This window comes from Salvelinus namaycush, chromosome 4, assembly GCF_016432855.1.
Source record: "Salvelinus namaycush isolate Seneca chromosome 4, SaNama_1.0, whole genome shotgun sequence".
NCBI lineage: Eukaryota > Metazoa > Chordata > Actinopteri > Salmoniformes > Salmonidae > Salvelinus > Salvelinus namaycush.
The window spans coordinates 66,297,426-66,319,408 of NC_052310.1; the positions used below are offsets into that span (position 1 = coordinate 66,297,426).

The 21,983-nt window shown below is 42.9% G+C and overlaps 1 protein-coding gene and 1 pseudogene across 6 annotated transcripts; both read left to right on the plus strand.

Annotated features, from left to right (window-relative positions):
• Positions 1 to 245: 245 nt before the first annotated feature.
• LOC120045967 lies at positions 246 to 5,519 on the plus strand (annotated as a pseudogene).
• A 1,149-nt stretch (positions 5,520 to 6,668) lies between these two features.
• On the plus strand, positions 6,669 to 20,523 carry exoc7 (exocyst complex component 7). Of its 6 annotated transcripts, none has more exons than XM_038992211.1 (20): positions 6,669 to 6,846; positions 7,228 to 7,293; positions 7,510 to 7,694; positions 8,183 to 8,288; positions 8,505 to 8,727; positions 10,285 to 10,452; positions 11,674 to 11,685; positions 13,059 to 13,151; positions 14,396 to 14,541; positions 15,013 to 15,165; positions 15,329 to 15,427; positions 15,630 to 15,692; positions 15,817 to 15,883; positions 17,307 to 17,366; positions 17,940 to 18,060; positions 18,348 to 18,443; positions 18,601 to 18,664; positions 19,280 to 19,321; positions 19,520 to 19,653; positions 19,890 to 20,523. In XM_038992211.1, exons 1-20 carry the CDS (start codon positions 6,787 to 6,789, stop codon positions 19,990 to 19,992), a joined length of 2,061 nt encoding a protein of 686 aa, XP_038848139.1. In that variant the 5' UTR covers positions 6,669 to 6,786; the 3' UTR covers positions 19,993 to 20,523. The 6 variants fall into 6 exon arrangements, with proteins under 6 accessions (XP_038848139.1, XP_038848142.1, XP_038848145.1 ...); XM_038992214.1 differs by lacking the exon at positions 13,059 to 13,151 and adding an exon at positions 13,809 to 13,877; XM_038992217.1 differs by lacking the exon at positions 11,674 to 11,685 and adding an exon at positions 13,755 to 13,877 and having other exon boundaries at positions 13,059 to 13,172.
• Positions 20,524 to 21,983: the final 1,460 nt, after the last annotated feature.

A 21,983-nucleotide genomic window follows, 5' to 3' on the forward strand; every position in this document is an offset into this window, starting at 1 on the left:
GGTTGTGTTTCGGAGGACGCACGGCTCTCGACCTTCGCCTCTCCCGAGTCCGTACGGGAGTTGCAGCGATGGGACAGGACTGTAACTACCAATTGGGGAGAAAAAGCGGTAAACATTGTTTTACAAAAGTTGGATGTCTAGCGAGCTAGCTGGATGTTACTGTAATATCAGTGGATGAGCTATGCAGATTAAAGCAGTTACACATGTCTGGAGTAATTGTAATATATTAGCACAATGAGGCAGGGATGCGGGTAAAATAACAATGTTTGTCAGATGTCATGGGTCAAGTGCAAGTACAAATGATCACCTGTAGTAATTAGTAAAACAGCGCAGGCACTCTAGGTAAGTACATGTACATACATTACATGTTTTCTGAATGTTTCCATTAATGTTTTCTTCCCTATGTTTGTAGGATTACAACAATGATGATGACGTCTCCCTGTTTGATGCAGAGTAGGGTAGTCAAAGAAGACTAAAATCAAGATATTTCGTTCAGCATTGCACTCAGTGAATCAGCCAGAAAACAGTGTAACGCAATGGCTTTCAGCCCTGAATACAAGCCACAGTCCCATTCATATCATATTTTACAGGCATCCAATGGCCTCCTCCTTCCACCTGTTCCTCAGAGTTCTCAGAGTGCTATCTTGGTGTACATACTCTGTGAGCTCCTCTGCAGTAGCTTCATTGTCTGCATGGTCACCGTCATCCTCTTCCTGTCAGCTGACTTCTGGACCGTTAAGGTAGGCCCTAAACAGTAATACTGTAGAACAAAACAGCAATAGAATAGTAATAGAATACTAATAGAATAGAATAGTAATATAACTCCAATAGAACCGCAATAGAAGACCAATAAAATACCAATATAACATGTGTAAATATTGTCAACCCTCTGTCTCTTTTTTTTAACTAAGTAGCCTAATGATGTATTGACTCCTCTACCATATTTCAGAACATCACTGGGCGGTTGATGGTGGGCCTGAGGTGGTGGGACCAGGTGGATGGACGATAGAAAAATCCACTGGTTTGTTTGAGTCCAGAAAGGTAGGTACACACATCCCAATCCTTTCGAGGCAGATAGTAACTAACTGCCCTCCACTGAATTACCTTCTTCTGTAGGGGTAAAACCTAGTTCCATAGAACCTGTATCGACTCTGGATTTTGATGTCATAACAAAGCCTATTACTGTATATACATGTGGTCTCTCCCAATCTTGAGGTGTACTTTCTTTGGATACACTCAAAGCATTATAACCCTCAATCCTAGAATTTACCCAGCACTTTGTATTGCCAAATACTTACTTGGTCAACAAGCTACTTGGCATCCACAGATGTGAGAATGTCCTCTCTTTCCTTTCAGCCTCGAGGGAATTCGAAGCAGCTGGTGTCAGATCCAAGTCGAGGATCTTCTGGTTGGGCCTGGTCATGTGTCCACTCATCTGGGTCTACTTTGTCTTCAACACACTTTTCTCCTTCAAGATCAAATGGCTGGTTAGTCAAATCTAGTCCATTATATTTTAAAGTGAATATCACATGGGTGTCAATGTAACCGATGTGAAATGGCTAGCTAGTTGGCGGTGGTGCGCGCTAGCAGCCTTTCAGTCGGTTACGCCACTTGCTCTGAAACCTAGAAGTAGTGGTTCCCCTTGCTCTGCAAGGGCCGCGGCCTTTGTGGAGCGATGGGTAACGATGCTTCGTGGGCGACCGTTGTTGATGTGTGCAGAGGGTCCCTGGTTCGCGCCCGAGGTCGGGGCGAAGGGACGTACTAAAGTTATACTGTTACATTGATGCTGTTGACCCGGATCACTGGTTGCTGCGGAAAAGGAGGAGGTTGAAAGGGGGGTGAATGTAACCGATGTGAAATGGCTAGCTAGTTAGCGGTGGTGCGCGCTAGCAGCCTTTCAGTCGGTTACGTCACTTGCTCTGAAACCTAGAAGTAGTGGTTCCCCTCTGCAAGGGCCGCGGCCTTTGTGGAGCGATGGGTAACGATGCTTCGTGGGCGACCGTTGTTGATGTGTGCAGAGGGTCCCTGGTTCGCGCGAGGGGACGGTATAAAGTTAAACTGTTACATCAACACAGCTTGAGTTAATTGTAAGTTCTTAGCTGTGCCAGTGCTCTCTCAATTTGTGGAGATTGCTTCATCGTCAGACATACTGTGTAAGGCGTCACTGCTCACATTACTCATCAGCACCCTCGGCTCTTTCAAGATGAAGTGGGCTAGTTAATTTTTAGCTTTGCCAGTGCTCTCTCACTATAAGGATGTTGCTCCGATGTCAGCCATAAAGGCCTAGTTCTTATAATCTCGCACCTCTCTCCTCCACCCAGGCCATGGTCATCATGGGCGTGGTGCTACAGGGGGCTAACCTGTACGGATATGTTCGCTGTAAAGTGGGTGGTAGTACCAGTTTGAAGAACATGGCTACTAACTATTTTGGACAGGTAACTTTTGAATGCATAGTCTGACAACTGTGACATGCTTAACACCCCGGCCATCCTACAATCTAAGCTTGATGCCCTCAATCTCACACAAATGATCAATGAACCCACCAGGTACAACCCCAAATCTGTTAACACGGGCACCCTCATAGATATCATCCTAACCAACTTGCCCTCCAAATACACCTCTGCTGTTTTCAACCAAGATCTCAGCGATCACTGCCTCATTGACTGCATCCGTAATGGGTCTGCGGTCAAACGACCACCCCTCATCACTGTCAAACGCTCCCTAAAACACTTCAGCGAGCAGGCCTTTCTAATCGACCTGGCCCGGGTATCCTGGAAGGATATTGACCTCATCCCGTCAGTAGAGGATGCCTGGTTGTTCTTTAAAATTGCCTTCCTCACCATCTTAAATAAACATGCCCCATTCCATTTTTTTTTTACCAGGAACAGATATAGTCCTTGGTTCTCTCCAGACCTGACTGCCCTTGGCCAGCACAAAAACATCCTGTGGCGTTCTGCATTAGCATCGAACAGCCCCCGTGATATACAACTATTCAGGGAAGTTAGGAACATAGAGTATATACACAGGCATTTAGGAAAGCTGAGGCTAGCTTTTTCAAGCAGAAATTTGCATCCTGTAGCACAAACTCAAAAAAGTTCTGGGACACTGTAAAGTCCATGGAGAATAAGAGCACCTCCTCCCAGCTGCCCACTGCACTGAGGCTAGGAAACACTGTCACCACCGATAAATCCACTATAATTGAGAATTTCAATAAGCGTTTTTCTACGGCTGGCCATGCTTTCCACCTGGCTACCCCTACCCCGATCAACATCCCTCCACCCCCCACAGCAACTCACCCAAGCCTCCCCCATTTCTCCTTCACCCAAATCCAGATAGCTGATGTTCTGAAAGAGCTGCAAAATCTGGACCCCTACAAATCAGCCGGGCTAGACAATCTGGACCCTCTCTTTCTAAAATTATCTGCCGAAATTGTTGCAACCCCTATTACTAGCCTGTTCAAACTCTCTTTTGTATCATCTGAGATTCCCATAGATTGGAAAGCTGCCGCGGTCATCCCCCTCTACAAAGGGGGAGACACTCTAGACCCAAACTGCTACAGACCTATATCTATTCTACCCTGCCTTTCTAAGGTCTTCGAAAGCCAAGTTAACAAACAGATTACCGACCATTTCGAATCCCACCGTACCTTCTCCTCTATGCAATCTGGTTACAGAGCTGGTCATGGGTGCACCTCAGCCACGCTCAAGGTCCTAAACGATATCATAACCGCCATCGATAAGAGACATTACTGTGCAGCCGTCTTCATCGACCTGGCTAAGGCTTTCGACTCCGTCAATCACAACATTCTTATTGGCAGACACAACAGCCTTGGTTTCTCAAATGACTGCTCGCCTGGTTCACCAACTACTTCTCTGATAGAGTTAGTATGTCAAATGGAGGGCCTGTTGTCCGGACCTCTGGCAGTCTCTATGGGGGTGCCACAGGGTACAATTCTTGGGCCGACTCTCTTCTCTGTATACATCAATGATGTTGTTCTTGCTGCTGGTGATTCTTTGATTCACCTCTACGCAGACGACACTATTCTGTATACCTCTGGCCCTTCTTTGGACACTGTGTTAACAAACCTCCAGAATAGCTTCAATGCCATACAACTCTCCTTCCGTGGCCTCCAACTGCTCTTAAATGCAAGTAAAACTAAATGCATGCTCTTCAACCGATCGCTGCCCGCACCTGCCCGCCCGTCCAGCATCACTACTCTGGACAGTTCTGACTTAGAATATGTGGACAACTACAAATACCTAGGTGTCTGGTTAGACTGTAAACTCTCCTTCCAGACTCACATTAAACATCTCCAATCCAAAATTAAATCTAGAATCGGCTTCCTATTTCGCAACAAAGCATCCTTCACTCATGCTGCCAAACATACCCTCATAAAACTGACCATCCTACCGATCCTCGACTTCGGCGATGTCATTTACAAAACAGCCTCCAACACTCTACTCAACAAATTGGATGCAGTCTATCACAGTGCCATCTGTTTTGTCACCAAAGCCCCATATACTACCCACCACTGCGACCTGTACGCTCTCGTTGGCTGGCCCTCGCTTCATACTCGTCGCCAAACCCACTGGCTCCAGGTCATCAACAAGTCTCTGCTAGGTAAAGCCCCACCTTATCTCAGCACACTGGTCACCATAGCATCACCCACCCGTAGCACGCGCTCCAGCAGGTATATCTCACTGGTCACCTCCAAAGCCAATTCTTTCTTTGGCCGCCTTTCCTTCCAGTTCTCTGCTGCCAATGACTGGAACGAACTGCAAAAATCACTGAAGCTGGAGACTCTTACCTCCCTCACTAGCTTTAAGCACCAGGTGTCAGAGCAGCTCACAGATTACTGCACCTGTACATAGCTCATCTGTAAATTAGCCCATCCAATCTACTTCATCCCCATGCTGTATTTATTTATTTATCTTGCTCCTTTGCACCCCAGTATCTCTACTTGCACATTCATCTTCTGCACATCCTACCATTCCAGTGTTTAATTGCTATAATGTAATTACTTCGCCACCATGGCCTACTTATTGCCTTACCTCTCTTATCCTACCTCATTTGCACATGCTGTATATAGATTTTTCTACTGTATTATTGATTGTATGTTTGTTTATTCCATGTGTAACTCTGTGTTGTTGTACAGTATGTGTCGAACTGCTTTGCTTTATCTTGGCCAGGTCGCAGTTGCAAATGAGAACTTGTTCTCAACTAGCCTACCTGGTTATATAAAGGTGAAATAAAATTAAAACATTTAAAAAGTCCTGATTCCCCATCCATTTCCAGAAGTGTGCACTTGAAGGCTCCCTGACATACTTCGGGAGACGGATGGAGAATTGGGATGCAACGTGTAGGCCTTACTGAAATGGACAAGAACTGTCTGTATTTATTTAAATCAGGATTTTGTGTGCGTATCTAATGTTGTGTTTTTGTTTTGTGTGTTTTCTCTCTGACAGGCAATGACTAAACAAGAAGAGTCAAAGAGAAGGGTGACTGCTCTCAGATTTTAACTTATGTTTGCATTATTTTGAATGCTACAGTATACCTAGAGTTTTACTAGAAACTAATGCAAAATAGAAACATTTTGTGACATTGCTTACCTTTGAAGAGTTTTCACATTATGATACCATTTAAAGTGAGAAAAAGGATCATTTCTAGATAAGTCTGTGCTTTTCCACTGTAGCTATACTGACTCAAAACCTTATCTGTTTCATGTGTTGTTGCATATTATCCCTAGACTTTATTCAATACAGTGAAATGTTGTTTCTGACTTGTATTATACAAACATGTTGCCTGTATAAAACTGATGGTTGTAAAGCAGTATAGAAGATCAAGTTCACGTGTAAATAGTATATTTATGTTAAAAAAAAGTGAGGCATATTTTTGTGGAAATACATTTATAACATTTCCAAAATGAGCTGTGTGTTTTGAGTTATTCTGGATTTACTTCATGAAATGCATTACTAAACTTTTACGAATCTAAAATCTTTCATTTTAATTTGATGTGTGGGGTCAAAGAGTACATACAGGAAACCTTTGTTTTTACACTGATGCTACTCGCTGTTTATTATATATGCATAGTTACTTTACCCCTACCTACATGTACAAATGACCTCGACTAACTTGTCGACTTGGTACCGGTACCCCCTGTATAGCACATTGACTCGGTACCGGTACCCCCTGTATAAAGCCTCATTATTGTTATTTTATTGTGTTACTTATTTATTTTATTTTTAATTTATTTTATTTAGTAAATATTTTCTCAAATCTTTTTTCTTAACGGCATTGTTGGTTAAGGGCTTGTAAGTAAACATTTCATGGGTAAGGTTTACACCTGTTGAATTCGGTGCGTGACAAATATAATTTGATTTGATTACACACCTCTGTTTTATAGTTTTACTCATGGGAACTTGATGGGAAGGTATTTTCATTAAATTAAATGATGTGGCATAAATGAATCAGTATTTTAAAGTAACTCATAAGCCTACTTACGTCAGTCGTGCATGTTGGTCATGTTAGGTTCAGTGCGCAGCAAATGTTAGGATCGACAGCGACACCTTGTGGAACATTATTGCAACGTGTTCTGCCACAACAAAGATGGCCGTTCATGACTGATGTGAAGAAGACGGATACGGAAGCGATCTCGTTTTGATTGCCCCGCCCCAGCTGATGAGAATCTGGGGGTCATTGTTATTATTTTGTTGAATAGCTTTTGCTATTATATTTTCAATATTTGTGACCTTTCTTCTGTATCTACGTTTGCCAAAAACACCCAGGATGATTCCGACCGAGGATGCGTCCGCGAGGAAGAGGGAGATAGAGGAGAAACTAAAGCAGGTCGGTTTCAGGAAATGGGAAGGGAAGGAAATGGGAGAAATCTCTAGCTAGCTAACTAGCATTATTTACTAGCTAAGCGACATTTGACTTTGGCTACTACATGTTGTCCTCTCTATGCATGTTATAAGTGTAATTTGTTCAAATGAGTTTACAAGTGTACACTGACTGCACAGTCATACCAGACTTGACCTGTCAAACACAGCCACACAGAGGCGTTTTTCTTTGATCAACGTTCTCAGATCTTTATCGTTACACTAGGAATGGTTGATAAGCAGATGTTCCAACAGAACCAAGCTAGGCTTTATTGTAGACATCCCTGTCACTATCCTGCCTCTCGGGCCACTGTTGTCATAATTCGTTCATTCCCTCTATGAGTCACAGGAACAGGAAACCCTATCCTTCATCCGAGAGAATATGGAGAAGAGTGATCAGCTGACTAAAGGAATGGTATGTTGCAGGTTGACACTCTTTTCCCACTCAATACTCCTAGAAATATATTTCATATAGTTGGTGAATACAAAAGTCAATGGTTCCTTAACAGACAACTATTTTCTGACATTCTCATAATCTGTACTGTACACTTGAAACCTAGGCCTAGTAATTCCACATAAACTGTTATTTTACTGCTGACTCTTTCTGCAACCCACCACTGCTCCCATGCAGGTGTCCATCTTGTCATCGTTTGAGAGTCGTCTGATGCAGCTGGAGAACTCCATTATCCCAGTACACAAGCAGACAGAGAACCTACAGAGGCTTCAGGAGAATGTGGATAAGACCCTGTCCTGCATGGACCATGTCATCAGTTATTACCATGTAGCCAAGGACACCGACAAGATCATCAGAGAGGGGTGAGAGTCAGACATGACTCCGGGGACAGACAGACAGACAGACAGACAGACAGACAGACAGACAGACAGACAGACAGAGAGAGAGAGAGAGAGAGAGAGAGAGAGAGAGAGAGAGAGAGAGAGAGAGAGACTGGCATCTATTTAGATAGACAGCTGCACGCTGTTAAATAAAATTAAAATATATAAAATGCTCACCCAGTTTTATTGAGTGTAACGTTTTGACCCAAAAGTGGGTGTAAGGCTATTTTTGCATTATCGCGCTCTACTTAACTATTATCCTGTTATCCTTGGATTTAATTTTCCATGATATGACAGTCATCATATTTTATTCAGCACTGTCCTATTGCTTCCTGTGTTGGAGTAGAGAGTACTGTAAGCAGTGCTGTTAACTACTAGCTATTAACTACTAGCTAACAGTCCAGGCAAAATGTCTTAGCTTGGGATAACAGACAAAAGCTGATACCTGGTGCTATGTTTCTATGTTCCAGGCCAACGGGCAGACTAGATGAGTACCTGGCCTGCATTGCCAAGATCCAGAAAGCTGTTGAGTACTTTCAGGACAACAACCCAGATAGCCCTGAGCTCAATACAGTGGTACAGTACTCAAATATCGGTCTCTCTCACTCGCTCTTGTTTTCTTGCTCTCTCTCTTTCTCTCTTCTTTCTCTCTTTCATTCCCCCCTCTCTCTCTCATCCCCTGTCTGTCTCTCTCTCTCACTCCCTCTAAAATCATTCCTCACATCCTGCTATCAATAACAATACATTCTTAACATTAAATACTTACTTCACTGTACTTTTTGCTATCTACAGAAAGCACGGTTTGAGAAGGGTAAGGAGCTGCTGGAAGCTGAGTTCCGTGGTCTGCTGACCCGCTACAGTAAACCTGTTCCTCCCATATTGATCCTGGATGCCATCACTGTAGATGAGGAGCTGGAGGTTCAGGAGGAGGTGACTCTAGAACACCTCCCTGAGGCCGTGCTACAGGATATCATCTGTATCTCTGGCTGGCTGGTGGAGTACGGACGCAACCAGGGTAGATCACCCACACTTTATACATTGTCACCTTCTCCTTTAGCGTAGTCCCTTGGAGTATGGACTCAACCAGGGTACTTGTACTGTACATGAAATGCACTCACTCTTCCATTGATGTCCGTTTCATGTTTGAAGGTGTCATCGGTTTCTTTTCAAAGGATGCTGATTCTATTTTATAGTACATGAATCAAATAAAATGTTATTTGTCACATGCGCCGAATACAACAGGTGACCTTACAGTGAAATGCTTACTTACAAGCCCTGAACCCATAATGCAGTTTTAAGAAAAATACCTAAAGAAATAAGAAATTAAAGTAACAAATAATTAAAGAGCAGCAGTAAAATAACAATAGCGAGGCTATATACAGGGGGTACCGGTACAGAGTCATGTGCAGGGGGGCTAAGGAAATAGTCTGGGTAGCCATTTGATTTGATTATTCAGGAGTCTTATGGTTTTGGTGTAGAAGCTGTTTAGAAGCCTCTTGGACCTAGACTTGGTGCTCCATTACCGCTTGCCGTGCAGTAGCAGAGAGAACAGACTATGACTAGGGTGGCTGGAGTCTTTGACAATTTTTAGGGCCTTCCTCTGACACCACCTGGTATAGAGGTCCTGGATGGCAGGAAGCTTGGCCCCAGTGATGTACTGGGCCGTACGCATGACCCTCTGTAGTGCCTTGTGGCGGAGGCTGAGCATTTGCCATACCAGGCAGTGATGCAACCAATCAGGATCCTCTCAATGATGCAGCTGTAGAACCTTTTGAGGATCTGAGGACCCATGACAAATCTTTTCAGCCTCCTGAGTGGGAATAGGTTTTGTCGTGCCCTCTTCAGTACTGTCTTGGTGTGCTTGGACCATGTCAGTTTGTTGGTGATGTGGACACCATGAACTTGAAACTCTCAACCTGCTCCACTACGTGTAGACTTAATACTATTATGTAGATGTTATGTGGATTACGTGTTGAGGAGAGATAACAGGGCAATAGGAGATTGCAGTACAGGTCACTCAGATGAAGCCAGTGTCAATGAGGAGGATGAGGATTCAGTCAGCCAGCAGGAAGAGCAGTAGCAGGACGGTGGATAGGGTCAGATGAGATCCCTACCAGCATCAACCCATCTCACCCTCAGGAACCGTAAGTGGCAGAAACAGACTAGCTGCCCCTTCTCTCATGGTTAGTGCTATCTGGGATCCTTGGGACACCCCTACCATAAACCTAACCATACCCCTAACTCAACCCTAACCGTTTTCAACTTCAATGGGGTGAGGTCAGAGTTAGTACGTCCCAAGGATCCTGTTCATCACACTACATGATCAGTTGAAAACCTTTTCCTTCCATTGGTGTACTCAGAACCTACCACACCCTTGTCAATTCCATAATTATGGGTTTTATGGTGGTTATCGTCCAGTTTTGACCACTTCTTCTCTACCTCTGCAGATTTCATGATTATGTTCAACAGTTGTACTCAAAACCTGCTCCTAACATAGATGTAGATTTCATAACCATATTTATGTCTGATAGTTGTCCTCTCCTCTTGACCACATCTCCTCTCTGCTCTGCAGACTTTATGAACGTGTACTTCCAGATCCGCTCCAATCAGTTGGACCGCTCCATCAAGGGTCTGAAAGACCACTTCCGGAAGAGTTCTGCCTCTTCTGGCATCCTCTACTCGCCCGCCGTGCAGACCAAACGCAAGGACACGCCAACTAAGAAGGCACCCAAGAGACCAGGTCAGTGCCCTGCTGCGGCCCGGTAATGTTACACTCTGCTGTGCCTCCATGACGATTCAACTATAGCTATAGTGTCACTATCACTCTCATCCGTATGCTAAAATCATACCCACCACAAACAGGTTCATATCTACCACAAATTCACAGAATGCGTTACTTCATCACAGTCATTGCAAACAGGAATATACACTCTGAGTGTACAAAACATTATGAACACCTGCTCTTTCCATAACAGACTGACAAGGTGAATCCAGGTGAAAGCTATTGTCCCTTATTGATGTCACCTGTTAAATCCACCGTAGTAAGTGTAGATGGGGGAGGGGAGACAGGTGAAATAAGGAGTTTTAAACCTTGAGACATGGAATGTGTGTGTGCCATTCAGAGGGTGAATGGGCAAGAGAAAAGATTGAAGTGCCTTTTGAACAGGGTATGGAAGTAGGTTCCAGGCGCACCAGTTTGAGTGTGTCAAGACCTGCAGCGTTGCTGGTTTTTTCTCTCCTTTAACAGTTTCTTGTGTGTATAAAGAATGGTCCACCACCCAAAGGTCATCTAGTCAACTTGACACAACTGTGGGAAGCATTGGAGTCAACATGGGCCAGCATCCCTGTGGAACGCTTTTGACACATTGTAGAGTCCAAGCCACAACGAATTGAGGCTGTTCTGAGGGCAAAAGGAGGTGCAACTCAATATTAGGAATGTGTTCCTAATGTTTTGTACACTCAGTGTAGATATCAAGATAATCTATTATCATACACTGTACTACAATTTCAGACAGCTCACACACTTAAGAATGTCCCTCTGGTCTGAACATTCTGAATCAGATGATTGGTTATAGTTCCCTCTCTTGCGTAATTGTATTCTGTTTCAAGTGTCCTCCAAATCACAGAGAGCATGATTCATCATAGTCGTCATGACTCCCGAGCTTCTCTAGCATCATCAGCCTTATTAATGGACGACAGTGTCCCTCACCACCCCTTCTATGTTTACATCCCAAATGGAAACCTATTCCCTATATAGTACACTGCTTTTGACCAGGGTCCATAGGTCCCTGGTCAAAAGTAGTGCACTACTGTATGTAAGGAATAGGGTGCCATTTGGGACGTAGACTATATGTTCCTGTGATTTTGCCTTCTCTCTCCTTGTCATGACCCCGACTAACCCCTCTGCTTTCCTCTTGTTTTATAATCCTCATGTGTATTGTGATGATGATGGTGATGACAGTCTACATCCCAGGTAAAGAGAAAAGCTTTAGTGTGTCTCTCTCTATCGTCTCGTTACCATCGCTTGCTTCTGTTAACTGGACGTCACATTTGACCACAAACGAGGGTGCCGTAGTCAGTGACCAGAACACCGTGAACTAGAATCATGCCATCTGATGTGGAAACAGTTATGCTACCGCTCCCCTATTCAGCGTGATTGATAGTTTGTTGTTTTTGTCACTTAGGTTAGTTGGTCACCTCCAGTTGGGTTTCTTGATGTAGTTGGATACAGGAGGAAGAGGCAGACTTGACAGAAGCATCTTGCATGTCTTTATTTTGATCTCCCAGTTTTGCAGTGTCTTTGGTGTTTGCCAGAAGTGTTTGGGGTTTTGTGTGTATTGTGACTGCTCTGCAACCAATATAAAAAGTTATAAAGTATTTTAAGGTAGTTTATAGGTGGTTTATATTGACCGACCTGAAAGCTAACATTTTCTCCATCAAAATCAGCCAATTGCAGAACATGAACATATTTATACTGCTTGATTTAGAAGTAATTTAACCACATGGCCTGCAACATCCGATAACTAAATGCTCCTATGCTATAACAATGCATTTGCTACATGGCTTATATTCAATTCTATTATAATTGATCAAAAAAATTGCTCAGTAATAGCTTACGTTGCTAGAATTGAAAACATCATAGGCAAAGCATAGGTTGAGGAATAAGGATTGTTTCAGACATTTCTACGTAGATATATTTCTGCATCATTATTTCTATTCTGTCTCCCACTTCATTGATATTACTAATAATGCATCACATGCTTACTAACACACAAACCCAAGTCGTAATCGTGTACTGTTTTACTTGCTCTCTATTTGTTTGCATTAACTCAGGCTTTTGTATGAATCTATACATCTATAAGATGTAAAACATATAACCATGTAACAATTTTACCTACCAATGCTACGTTAATGTTATAACAGTAGTAGTGTGAGTGAATGTCCATAATAACAATGCTGAAATGAATGTATTGTTAATTCTGATGGCTGTTTTGTTTGTGTTTGTATAATGAACCTAACCTTTACATTTTCTTTTTGTTACCTTGCTGGTGGAGTGTGCTTCGGCGCACCCGTCATAGTGTGTTTATCTAGCTGTGCTGTAGTTCTACCTTGTAGTTGTATTTCTGTGTTGTGTAGTAGCGGTGCTAGGCCATTGTTCCCATTGCCCCCCATCTCTTCTCACTCATGATTGGTGGTGGTGAAGGGATGTGGTGTTGGTGTATCTTCATCACACTTCCTAGCTCTCTTCCTCTCATCTCTCTTCCCCCGTTCCTACTTCGTTTCTCTATCTTCTTTTCTTCTCTGTGGACCCCTGGATTGTGTCTGTGTGTCACTCTGTGGGAGCAGGGACCATTCGCAAGGCTCAGAACCTTCTCAAACAGTACTCTCAGCATGGTCTGGATGGGAAAAAGGGGGGCTCTAACCTCACTCCTTTGGAAGGTAACGCACCCTGGCTTTGTTGTCTTCTCTTCGGTGTCTCTCTCTCTCTATCACTATGCCAGTGTACTGGGGTTACTGGTCTGTTGCTCTTGTCCAGGTTAACTTGTTGTTTTTGTTAAACAACAGACACACAGGAACCTCTACAGAGTCACTGGCTGTTAGACGCTGCAAATAATTTAAAAGTTATGTTGTTAAATGAATACAAAATATAGTTGTAATTCAAATGTTTCAACTCCTTTTTAGCTAGCCTGAAATATTCCACATTGAAATGTAGTATTTGGTAATAGAAGTTTACTTAACATTTTTTATTTTATTTAATAAAGGTTAAATAAAATAAAAATTACAACACGTAATACGTGTTAGAACTGCAGCAGGTCTAAACTGGTGTGACTTCTGGCTTTCAAAGCCATGTAAATTTGGTTCCTGTAAAAGCTATAACCTCCACTAACTATCTCAGACACAGGTCAAACAAACGCACAAACTCACTGGTCCCCCTGACCTCCCCCTGCCCCCCAACAAGGGTGTTCTCTGCTTTCCCCGCTGGGTGCTTGGTGGTCAGTATATGTTTCTAGGCGAGTCCCAGGCTTACCACTCGGCCTATAGGCCCTAGGAGTGAGCCTGGTTCCATGACTATACCCCCCTCCCCCTACCCATCAGGTCACGATCATGACCAGCGGGTCAAACACCAGTCAGACGCCCTGACCGACAAGCATGGGGCAGCAGCAGGTGAGTAAGGGGGAAGTTTGCTCCAAAATGTCCTGTATGGGGAACAAGACACCCACCAGAATTCAAGCCTGTGGGGATGTGATACCAGGTTCAGCACACATCCATTGACAGCTATGGAAGCCAGTGGATATGTGCTGACAGTTAAAAAGTTAGCTATTATTGTTTAAAAAACCTCATCAAATAGTAGTCAGTGGTTCCTTTCAGCTAATATACTGGTCAGGTAATGTCATTATATCAATGTGAAGTAAATTCTCCCCTACTGGCATTCTCCATTTTGCTTTTGAAATACAGTGAATATAATTTTGAACAAATACGTGCCCAATATTTATCTCCCTTGGGGGAAAAAACACCATTCATGGAAGTAGCACATCAAGTAAGCATGCTGTAAATACACATATCTAAACAGTCATAATTCTCAGTCAGGATTGTTGGTATTATTGCAACCTGCCCAATGCCCCTGGTCCACCGAGTCTCCTCTCCACCCTGTCCCCTAACTGACCTCACCGTGTGCCCCTCAGGGAAGGATGATGTCCTGGACATAGAGATCGACTCTTACATCCACTGCATCAGTGCCTTTGTGAAGCTGGCCCAGAGTGAATACGCCCTGCTCACAGAGATCATCCCTGAACATCACCAGAAGAAGACTTTTGACTCCCTCATACAGGTCAGGCCTCAGACAGCCAAACCACAGGCCTTTATCGTTTCGGTTGCCTCTTTTTTTCATGTCAGATTAAGGACAGTAATATCATAGTTCACTGTATGGTCAGGTCTCAACCAAAGACAGGCGAACAATAGGCATTTCTTACCCAGAAGAAGACTAATATAACGAGTCTCCTGAGTTTACTGTGTCTGTGCAAATAACAAGATTGTTTTCAAAGAGAATGTTGTCAAATCAAGGTTTACTGGTCTTTTACACCCTGTATCCTGTGCATATGGAACGGTGAAATACTTACTTGCAAGCTCTCCTCAACAGTACAATACACGTTATCAAAAATGTAAAGAAATAATTAATAAAAAGTAGTAAAATAGGAATGTTGACAGAGGCGTGAAGTACTGGCTCTGATATTGGCTCTCTGATATAATGTACAGTGAAGCTGACTCCTCCTGTTTCTGTGTCTGATCTCCTGTGTCTTAGGAAGCCCTGGACAACCTGATGCTGGAGGGAGACAACATAGTGGCGGCAGCACGGCGGGCCATCATGAGACACGACTACTCTGCTGTCCTCACCATCTTCCCCATCCTCAGGCACCTGAAACAGACCAAGCCAGACTTTGACTCCACGCTCCAGGTAATGTAACCTACAGGCCTCACTTAAGCAGATGTATGAATTAACAATAAACAATCTGAAATGTAATGCCAAAGCCAATTTTACGTTGGACAAAAAAAAGCTTTTTGAATTAAATTGTATTATGATCTAATTTCCCTTTTCCCTTCATGGTATGTATCTACAGGGCACAGCTGCCAGTACCAAGAACAAGCTGCCTACCCTCATCACGTCCATGGAGACTATTGGAGCGAAAGCCCTGGAGGAGTTTGCAGACAGCATCAAGGTAAGAGCAACTACCCTCCACCGATCACTCCTTAGCTCTTTCAACCATACTATACACAGCTTGAACCCATTAACAAACTATTCCTAAACTATTTACAGTATAATATATATGGACATTTTATTAGGACCAGCATCTCCTAGTGTTCTTGTAAGAGAGAAAAAATATTGAAGACAAATTTGTCTCTCTCTCTTTTCTATGACAGAATGACCCTGACAAGGAGTACAACATGCCTAAGGATGGAACTGTCCATGAGCTCACCAGCAATGTAAACCAACTCTTGACATACAGTCTGGAGTTTATATAGTGGCATATGTTGCTGTTAGCATCTTCGTGTCACATACCGTCATCCCTTACATTATTCCTCACCCTGGTCTCTCTCTCTTCCCCAGGCCATCCTGTTCCTTCAGCAGCTGCTGGACTTCCAGGAGACAGCCGGAGCTATGCTGGCCTCTCAAGGTAGGGAGGGCTGAGTGGACTGTCCTGTTCAGGCACCCTATTCCCTATAAGGTCCACTACTTTTGACCAGGGCCCATATGGCTCTGTTCAAAAGTAGCGCACTATATAGGGAATAGGGTGCCATTTGGGACGGGCTCCAGGTCTGCTGTTAGTGTCCACCAGCTTCCGTCTGTCCATTGTTTGTCTGTTCTGAAACGGTAGTAGTAGACCATCCCATCTTTGTCGGAGAAGTCCCCATGTATCCACCAACTGATGTTTGTAATAGAAACTAGACGTCCTCCTTATCTCCAGTTACGTCACATCAGCATTTCTCTCCTCCAGAGTTCTTTCTAATCCTTCTTCCTCTGCCTGTGTCTGTAACTTCCTCTAATGTGCTGCTGACTTGAACTCATCTCTTCTTCACCTCTTCCTCGCCATCGCTGCTGCACTGCCTTTCTCTGCCTCTAGAGGGAGCCCCTAGACACTCCATATACTGTACTATGGACAGGGTGTTCCCTTTCTAGGGACTATCTGGGTAACCATTTCTAACCTCAATGGCCACACATATCAGCATTTGAACCCTTTGAGAGGGTAAGATATGGACCGTCATAACAAGACCAATCATACTAGCAATAAGGATGAAAAGGGGCCCCCACTGTATGGGTTAGTCCCTCCTGCCCCTCCTGCATCCCGGTACCGTGACCCTATACACTCACCCCATGCCCCTTACCCATAAACCACCATACTCTCTACCTATCGCTGTCTGGCTGTTAACAGTACTTTGCTTACTCTGCACTAACATATCTTTTCTAACCTTTTGCACTTTGCTTCTCATCTTTTCTGTCTCTCTCTTTTTTGCCTTGCCTCTGCCCTAAAGTACTGGGGGACACGTACAATATCCCTTTAGATCCCCGAGGTAAGCCAACACAAGACAGGTTTCACAGGTGCTTCACTACCAGAGGAGTAGGGAAGGACAGAGCCATTAATACGTTTCTGACTTTATGAATGGTCTCAGGTTTTTATCAACATGTTGTTTAGGATTTAGTTAATGGATGAGTAATGTTACACAAACCCCATTAACAGAAATACCTCGATAGTAAGTATGGGTAGTAGTATTGCATCCTTATATGATTGTAAAGACTGTGGAACATGGATCATGCTATTGAGGTGCTTACAGTATTATGGAAATTGCGTTTTTCCAGCCAGTCACACTCTCCCATATATTTTACATTTAAATTGTAATTAAGCTTTCGCCTCTAATGAAATAAGTTATTTGAACAGGAATAAAAATGACTATAATTCAAATCCCAAAGAGATCATGGGAGATTAACAGAAAGATGATATGATATTATATCTCAGTTGAGGGATTAGCAGTGACACAGTGGATTATGTAACTCAACGGTTATAGATAGATCTTATGTTAACACTGTTTTACAATCTGCAGAGACCAGTTCGTCAGCCAGCAGCTCTGAGTTCAGTAGGAGACTTCTCAGCACCTACATATGTAAGTTTAGGAAGTGAAGATGTGTATGTTAAAACGTTGCATGTTACAAAGAAAATCAAGAGCTTAATTAAAGGTAGACTCAGCGTTTTAACGTTGCCACGAGCAGCACTGCTGATATTGCGATAAACGCGATGCAAGATTTTGCTGTCACACAGAGTATCTGCGCATGTGCAAAGGTTCGCTTCACGCTGTTACAGGGTGGTTGCTACAGGACCAAAACAACGGAGAAGTTTAACCTTCGCCCTTCAACGCTCTTAGTTGTTGCGGAAATGAACTGCTGCTGTTTACATTGCATCTACGTCATCTCGCTGAGTCTACCTTTAAGTAAAGATACATGCTGTATGTAATCCATTTGTACAGTAGCTATATAAAGGACAGAGCTTTGAATTGTTTTGGTCACATTATTGAACTTTTCTCCAACACAAACGTCCCCTCAATGACAATAAAGTTGATCCTATATATCTTATATCTCCATAACTAGATGATTCAAATGTGCAAACAGTTGGAACCAACCAAGCACAGTTTACGAATGTCCTTGGCTCTGATTCTGAATCTGGGTTGCTTCTCTCTCAGGTAAAGTGTTGGGGAACTTGCAGCTGAATCTTCTCAGTAAATCCAAGGTGTACGAGGACTCTGCTCTGAGTGCCATCTTCCTCCACAACAACTACAACTACATCCTCAAGTCCCTGGAGAAGTAGGCCCCGATATCCCCTTATTATCCCACCAACGTGCCTGCACGACCTCACACACAAACCATTTAAATTGATATCTTTCGAAACTACTAGTAACCCTATTGATATCCGCTACTCAAACATATATATATAGCCTACAGTAAACACTAATCAAGAAATGCATTGCCACGGAGCCAAACACCTTTTCTACCTTTTGATATACCATAAAGCAAGAATATACTTAGTCAAAGTCACATGTTATTTTAACCATATTACCCTGTGTGTGTCCGTGTGTCCATCCCTCCCTCAGGTCTGAACTGATCCAGTTGGTGACAGTGACTCAGAAGAAGGCTGAGAGTTCATACAGAGAGCTGATAGAACAGCAGATACAGATATACCAGCGCAGGTAAATACATAATGGGCTGAAGGGTATCTGGGTACGCTCTCATTTAGATGTAGCTACAGCATGTTCCTGAATCACTAGCTAGTACCTGCACTACGTAAACTATCTCCTGTGATCTTACATAACATACTATTCTGTTGTTTGTCTTGCTTTTCTTTAGCTGGTACAAGGTCACAGAGCATATTACGGACCGGAACATGCCTGCCTTCCAACCAGGAACCAAGGTGAGACTGTTTACTTGATATGCGTATGTACACTGAGTGTACTAAACATGAACAGCTGCTCTTTCCATGATAGACTGAATCCAGGTGAATCCAGGTGAAAGCTATGATTGCCCTTATTGATGTCACTTGTTAAATCCACTTCGATCAGTGTAGATGAAGGGGAGGATAGAGGCTAAAGAAGGATTTTTAAGCCTTAAAACAATTGAGACATGGATTGTGTATGTGTGCCATTCAGAGGGGTATGGTAGTAGCTGCCAGGCACACCGGTTTGTTTCAAGAACTGCAACGCTGCTGGGTTTTTCCACGCTCAACAGTCTCCCATGTGTATCAAGAATGGTCCACCACCCAAAGGACATCCAGCCAACTTGACACAACTTTGGGAAGCATTGGAGTCAACATGGGCCAGCATTCCTGTGGAATGCTTTCAACACCTTGTAGAATCCATGCCCCGACGAATTGAGGCTGTTTTGAAGACAACTCAATATAAGGAAGGATGTACACTCGGTGTGTATACAAAGCATACAGCCTTGTTTGCGATGCTTAGCTTGCTGTGCACATTTGCTATTTTATCTGTACATGTGAAGTAAATGGTTTTCATATGTTCCCTCTCACCAGCTGAAAGACAAAGAGCGTCAGGTGATCAAAGACAAGTTTAAGGTAAAATAACCAACAGCATACAGGTAACACAAAACACATTGAATCCCTACCAAGGATATACTCAGGATTCAAGAGTGATGAATTGGATACTTTTTAAATGTGCCAACACATCAGTTAAAATGCCTTCAATTTAATCTCTAGCTCCATGAACGTATGATTTAAGCGTATGCTTATGGACTGATCCCTTGATCTCTGTAGGGATTCAACGACGGTCTGGAGGAGCTGTGTAAGATCCAGAAGGTGTGGGCCATCCCAGACAAGGAGCAGAGAGACACCATCCGCCACGCCCAGAGGAGAGTGGTGTCGGAGGCCTACAGGGCCTTCCTACAGAGGTGAGTCTTAAGCACCACCACTACTGTGACATCTGTGTTATTCCTCCTCTCTCTCACATATTGTAAAGGATGGTAACCATTGTAATTTGTAGGAAGTGTATTTATTTTCTGGGTTCATCTTCTGTTAGTCAGAACCTCGCTAAAAGGGTTTCCTTTCTCTCCGCAGCTCAGTTAGGAAGGACGGCTGAAAGTTTACACAAAACATTGTTACTCATGAATGTTGAATTCCTTCACAGATACACCAACATTTCGTTCACCAAAAATCCTGAGAAATACCACAAGTATCGTCCAGAGCAGGTGGAGGAGATGATCGAGAGGCTTTTTGATACCTCAGCCTAAGCCACGCCCATTGACCACACCCGCAAAGTAACCATACCCACAACCCTCATAACACTCAGCTCAACCTCCTGGGTCCCCTATGACTAGGGCCTGTTCAGGAGGATGTAACGTTCACATAGAAATGCATTGTGTAGAACAGATATGATTGTCTGTCAGATAAAATAGAGAATTGTGTCACTTCTATTTATATCTGCAACTTTTGGAAAGTTTTACTGAATAAACCCCAGAGCTCCTGCCTCCCCTGAGACACCCATTGCCCTATGGGTGTCTCATACTTTATGCTCTTTTTTTATATAGTAATGTATTTATATGTAATTTACTTGTTCTCCAATCAATGAGCATCTGAATCTAATAATGCAAAGTCTGTGATTTGCGATGATGTTGTTATTGTTTTGTTGGTGGTGGGTAATGCAATTACATAACAGCACAGTAGCTCCATATAATTGTCCAGTCAGTGTGTTGTGTACTAACAACTAATCTAATTGAAAAGTTATCAGATGTGAATAGAATAGAATTACCAGTTGTCACTTATTGTTGTCCCATTGTCATTTATTCCAAAATATGGTTATTCTGGTGAAACTATTAGTTTAATATTTGAAACCATTTGTTTCAAGGTATTAGCTTAATCTAGAATAGATGTTCAGATTGGATGAATACAGCAATAATGCATGACAAGGATTGCGTGGCCGGATCTGTACATTTTATAAGATACTACCTTCCGACCACACTAAATCCTGAAATCATCAAAATGCTAATAATGTCGAGAGTTAGCTAATGTTTGGATTGAGTCGACACATCAGTTGTAGAGGACCTTGGAGATGGGCATTGGAGAGATAGATGCAATAGGAAGGTTGAGGAGTAGGATTATTGTTGGAAAGGTAGATGCAATAGGAAGGTTGAGGAGTAGGATTATTGTTGGAAAGGTAGATGCAATAGGAAGGTAGAGGAGTAGGATTATTGTTGGAAAGGTAGATGCAATAGGAAGGTTGAGGAGTAGGATTATTGCTGGAAACTTGGCCTTATTATTCAGCTCCTCTACATTAATACTAATTGTTTGCAAGGGTTTCTATTTACATTTTAGTCATATATCCAGAGTGACATACAATTAGTGCATTCATCTTAAGATAGCTAGGTAAGAGAACACAATACAATCGTATCAAGTGCAATTTCCCCAGGAAAGTACACTGCTCAAAAAAATAAAGGGAACACTTAAACAACACAATGTTAGGTACCGAGATGAGATCCTCAGACCCCTTGTGAGACCATATATCAATTGCCTATAATTTCCACCTTTTGTCTATTCCATTTGCACAACAGCATGTGAAATTTATTGTCAATCAGTGTTGCTTCCTAAGTGGACAGTTTGATTTCACAGAAGTGTGATTGACTTGGAGTTACATTGTGTTGTTTAAGTGTTCCCTTTATTTTTTTGAGCAGTGTATTTATCAGCAAAGTCAGTGCTAGTGGGAAAAGTGCTTGTTAATTTTTTTTCCTGTCAGTTCTTGAGGGGAGTTTGTGACAGCAGAGTAGTCAATATCAGTGGACAGTTCAAGAGGCCAAGGTCTAATAGATTCCCTAATGAATGATAGAACAGAGAAAGGTTGGATATACAGTGCATTCGGAAAGTATTCAGACTAGAGGTCGACCGATTAATTGGAATGGCCGATTAATTAGGGCCGATTTCAAGTTTTCATAACAATCAGTAATTAGCATTTTTGGACACCGATTATGGCCGATTACATTGCACTCCACGAGGAGACTGCGTGGCAGGCTGACTAGCTGTTATGCGAGTGCAGCAAGGAGCCAAGGTAAGGTGCTAGCTAGCATTAAATTTATCTTATAAAAAACAATCAATCTTAACATAATCACTAGTTAACTACACATGGTTGATGTTATTAGTAGTTTATCTAGCTTGTCCTGCGTTGCATATAATCGATGCGGTGCCTGTTAATTTATCATTGAATCACAGCCTACTTCGCCAAATGGGTGAT